The 4249-nt window shown below is 43.1% G+C and overlaps 1 protein-coding gene across 1 annotated transcript in view; it reads right to left on the reverse strand.

The window, feature by feature from the left end:
• Nucleotides 1-920: 920 nt before the first annotated feature.
• Nucleotides 921-4249, reverse strand: part of Nln (neurolysin) — a 98237-nt gene continuing 94908 nt past the window's right edge. Inside the window, exon 12 of the mRNA XM_026788979.1 lies at nucleotides 921-2837. Coding sequence (XP_026644780.1) covers nucleotides 2703-2837 — 135 coding nt within the window. The 3' untranslated portion in view covers nucleotides 921-2702. The remainder of the gene's footprint in view (nucleotides 2838-4249) is intronic.

Raw genomic sequence — 4249 nt, forward strand, 5'->3', positions numbered from 1 at the left:
CAAAAAAACAAAACAGAAGAACCTTCCTATGGAGGGCTATTTTCAAAGTCAGCACCGCCTTGTTCCCATGTCTCCAAACACTGTAATGCTTAACCCAAGCCTGCTCAAAGTGTGTTTCCTAAAATGGAACACAGTATTCCAGTCCTCATGGGAGCTTACCAAATTGAAATCCAGAGGGACTTTAGATCTGGTAATGAACTTCTTCCAGTCTTCAAAGGCTTTGTGCTTTCCCACCAAGTACGCTAAAAAGTGAGCTGATACTGAAATTTGGCCAGAAACTGCCAAGACTTTTGTTTGCCAAGTAATATTATCCCAGAGAGGCCTTACCTATGCCTGGCAATGGGATTCGACTAACCTCAAGTTTGTTTCAGTAATGGAGTCTTTTAATTTCAATATCATGATCATATGCAACTACTCCAGCTGTTACTTATACATGGATACTTTTGAGAGGAACTTCTTGCTAAAGGACTTTAATGCCCTCTCTACACTCAATAGCTAGGAATCCACTTTGCCCGAACCATCCAGTCATCTCTCTCAGTCACAGAGGCGTCGTGTCGACAGAGATACTAAGGCTCCTGGCGGAATGACTCGGTGGGAGCTTTTTTCAGCACACAGCTTCTCTGACGGCAGATGCTGCTGACACAGTAGCATGGGAGGAAATTTAGGCCAGGTTCTGGGCTGCAGGAATTAGCAGGTGGAAAAGGTATTGGCCAGAGAACAGAGGAAGAACATGGCTGAACAGGTGTGCTGAACCTGCATTTTATGAGGAAACAGAACATCCTGGAAAATTCAACCAAATAAAAATGTACTATGGTGGCATCCGCCTGTATGCACAGCACTGGGCGGTTGGGTGGTTGAGACAGCATGTCTCTGCTCTCTTGTAAATACAAGCTTCGACATTAAAACACGAAAGAAATGTGAGCTTGTTCTTGTAGACAGTGATGTGACTTTATTGTGTGCAGTCTTTTATACACCAACCGTTAGCTTTCCCAAGTGAAGTAAGATTCACGATAGTTATTCTGAAGGAGATGCAGTGGACAATAACAGTAAAAAGCTGAAGAGAGAATTTTTCCTTTTGTTTGAGAGTGGAAAACAAAAGTTGGGGACGGGGGTAGGCAAAGATATGAGAAGCTCCCAGAGATTTCTAAGACCACCGTAAACACAGCTGGGGAGAACAGAGCCGTGGCTGGCATGGATGAAGCAGCCGGAGGTTTGCTGCCCAGCACCACAAAAACCAAACTACAGAAAAAAGGGCTTTCCTTCTGCGTGCAAGTCCTTGACATTCTCTGCTGTGTGTAACTTTATTACACAACATAATGTTTTATTTAACACAAAGTCCACTTGGTCTAGAGAACCGAAGAGCCAGCAAAGTCCTTCCTCATGTATGTGTTAAGAGAATGGCGTATAGACCCTGCAGGGTGCATGCTCACAGTTCACTCAGTTTCTTCTCGGTAGCCTACTTGGTTCCTTTGGGAGCAGACCCCAGCTAAAACGGTGTGAGCGCACTAATCTGCTGCTGAGTTGGACATCGATCTGGAAGTTCACGGAGAAATCACCTCAGGGGGCAGCTCCTGGAGAGCCTTTCCCCACAGCTTGCTTGTCCACGCCACACTAGGGAGCAACTCTTCTCAAATTCTCCATTCCAAAGCACCTTTTCTGGAGTTTTCCAAACTCTTGGCTCCACCCAGCATCCTTTCTCCCTGGCACATCTACCTACTGAATCCAGGGAGGGGTTAGTAGGGAGGCACAGTCTAATCAGTTGTTAGGAACGCAAGAACTAAGTGGAATGTGGTGGCTCACATTCCTAAGGTTTGGGAGGCTGAGGCAGGGGGATTACCATGAGTTCCAGGCTAATCAGGCTCCAGAGTGAGATATTACCTCACACAAAGAAAATGAAAGCAAAATAAAAACAAAAAAATACAGAGCAAAAATAAAAGAAACAGAAGAATCCAAAAGACATCCGAAATTACTCTACTGTCTCACTTGTGACTTCAACCAAAGACTTGATATCTTTCATGTGGAAGTGGAATTAGGCTTTTAGTGCAAGACACAAAACTTGTAACATGCAGAACAAAAATTTAAAAAATATTACCTAATTGAACTTTATAAAGGAAAAAAACAAATCTAAGTGGAGAAACATAATTAAGGTGTTACAGTAAGCTGGGACTCACGAAGCCCAGTGTACAGGATAAACTACTGAGATAGATTCTGCTGACTTGAGACGCTCAGCTGGGAGGCAGAGGGTCAAAGGTGACACAGGGCTCTGAGAAAACATTTACCAGCGAGAATGTGATGATTCATTTATCAGCTCAGAAATCTCAAGTATAAAACTTCAAGATATAGCAAGGATCAAATTATATCATGTTTGTGATTCAATTAAAAAATTCTTAGCCCTCTTACATTATATTATCTAGATTATAATAGTAAAAAAATCAAATTACATTCATATGAAACTTTTATCAAAAGAAATCAAATCCATTTTTATGAAATTTTATAGTACAATTATTTTAGTGGGTCTTTTCTTAGGTCACAGTATTTATAATTCCATTTATATCTGTATAATTTTTAAAATTAAAAAACAAAAGCAAATCAATAGAAATCTAAGTTTTCATTTGGAAAACTCCCTTCAGTCTCCAGGCCGGCACCACATGGCGGTGTTGATTTGTCCTCCAGACATGGATGGCTCCCAGGATCCCCCCGGTCTATGAAGCATTCAGGCCTCGACTCATTAGGAATGCTTTTTGGTTTGGCTCACGTTGCAAGAAATTCTGGAGCATGTCCATGCCGTCCAGAGATCCCCCAGGTTTCAGGATTAGGTTTCTGTATTTCATTCCAACCTAATAAAAGAAAACATCATGCCTAATAATTCACGGGCGAAGCAATCCCCTAAATCCCCAGGCATAGGGAGAAAGGGGTGAGGGTGAGGAAGAGGGGCTGCAGTTTGACTCGGTCTAGACATTCCCTCCTGCCGACACGGCAGCTCAACCCTTCCTTCCTGCAGCTAAGGGGTTTGCAGCTTCAGCCTCAGGCTTCTACCCTGTCCACTATTATTGTCTTATGTCCTTAGATTCCCAGCTGTGAACCTACACACCAAATAGCCAAATGGAACACAGTCTGCGACTGCCTGTTAGCCCATTTCCAACGAGATTCAGAGAGGTTAGCAGAGCAAGGGTTGCAGAGGTTAAGTCGGCTGTGTGTGCTTTGAGGCAGGAGCATGGTTACTGTCGAATGGTTTCAGGTATTTCTATAACAGGCTCATGGAAAAACACAACAAAACCCCCACAAAGAAGCCCAACCAGCCTTATTATAAATGGTCAAGTGACAAGAATTTCTGAGGGGTCAGAACCGGCCTGACAGGAGATGGAAGTCTGGAATTTTAAACCACAGTTCTGCTTTGTTTACATAAACACACAAGCAGATAAGCTGAAAGAAAACAGCTGCGGCTCTGCAACAACGCTCGGCATCTTTACCTTTGCTACACATCCTTCCATTGTCCTTGTAATGAATTCAGTGAGTCCTAATTCCAGATGCACATATAAAATAAGCAGATACCACTCACGTTTATATCTATTGTGTGATTTCATCAATAGGGCCAATAATCTTTTTGCACACAGGAAGAACTAGAGAATTGCCAGAGATAAAGTTGCTTCAGCTTGGAATGAACACAAGATCCTGCTTGATGCAACCATAAGAGACTTATGTAAAACAAAACATGAGTGAAATCCACTAAGTTAATGTCCTACAAGAGTCACGAAATAAAAACTGACAGAATTTTTGGGGCTGTCTTTCATGTATAAATAAGAATCACTTGTAATTTAAATATCACTATCACAGTGTTTATTACCTTCCTAATGCGGTGACCCTTTAGTTCCTCACGTTGTGGTGGTCCTCAACCCTAAAATTAATTTTGTTAGGCCAGGCAGTGGTTGTGCGCACCTTTAATCCCAGCACCAGGGAGGCAGAGGCAGGTGATCTCTGTTCTTATTCCTAAAATATTTCTAAGATGTTTGCAGCGCAGCTGCTAGCCCCGAAGAGACTGTTGTCGGTCCCCCGCAAGATCCCCGGGGCGGGCAATGCAACAAGCGGCTACAGTTTCCCACCAGCAGGTGGGCACTCGCAGGCGGGCAGTGGCGGCAGGTAACAGACACATAGACACAAAAGATAGGCATATAGGTAAAATATTTATTACAGGAGAAAGGGAGAGAGAGAGAGAGAGAGAGAGAGAGAGAGAGAGAGAGAGAGAGAGAGA

Source organism: Microtus ochrogaster, unplaced genomic scaffold, assembly GCF_000317375.1.
Source record: "Microtus ochrogaster isolate Prairie Vole_2 unplaced genomic scaffold, MicOch1.0 UNK11, whole genome shotgun sequence".
NCBI classification, from domain to species: Eukaryota; Metazoa; Chordata; class Mammalia; order Rodentia; family Cricetidae; genus Microtus; species Microtus ochrogaster.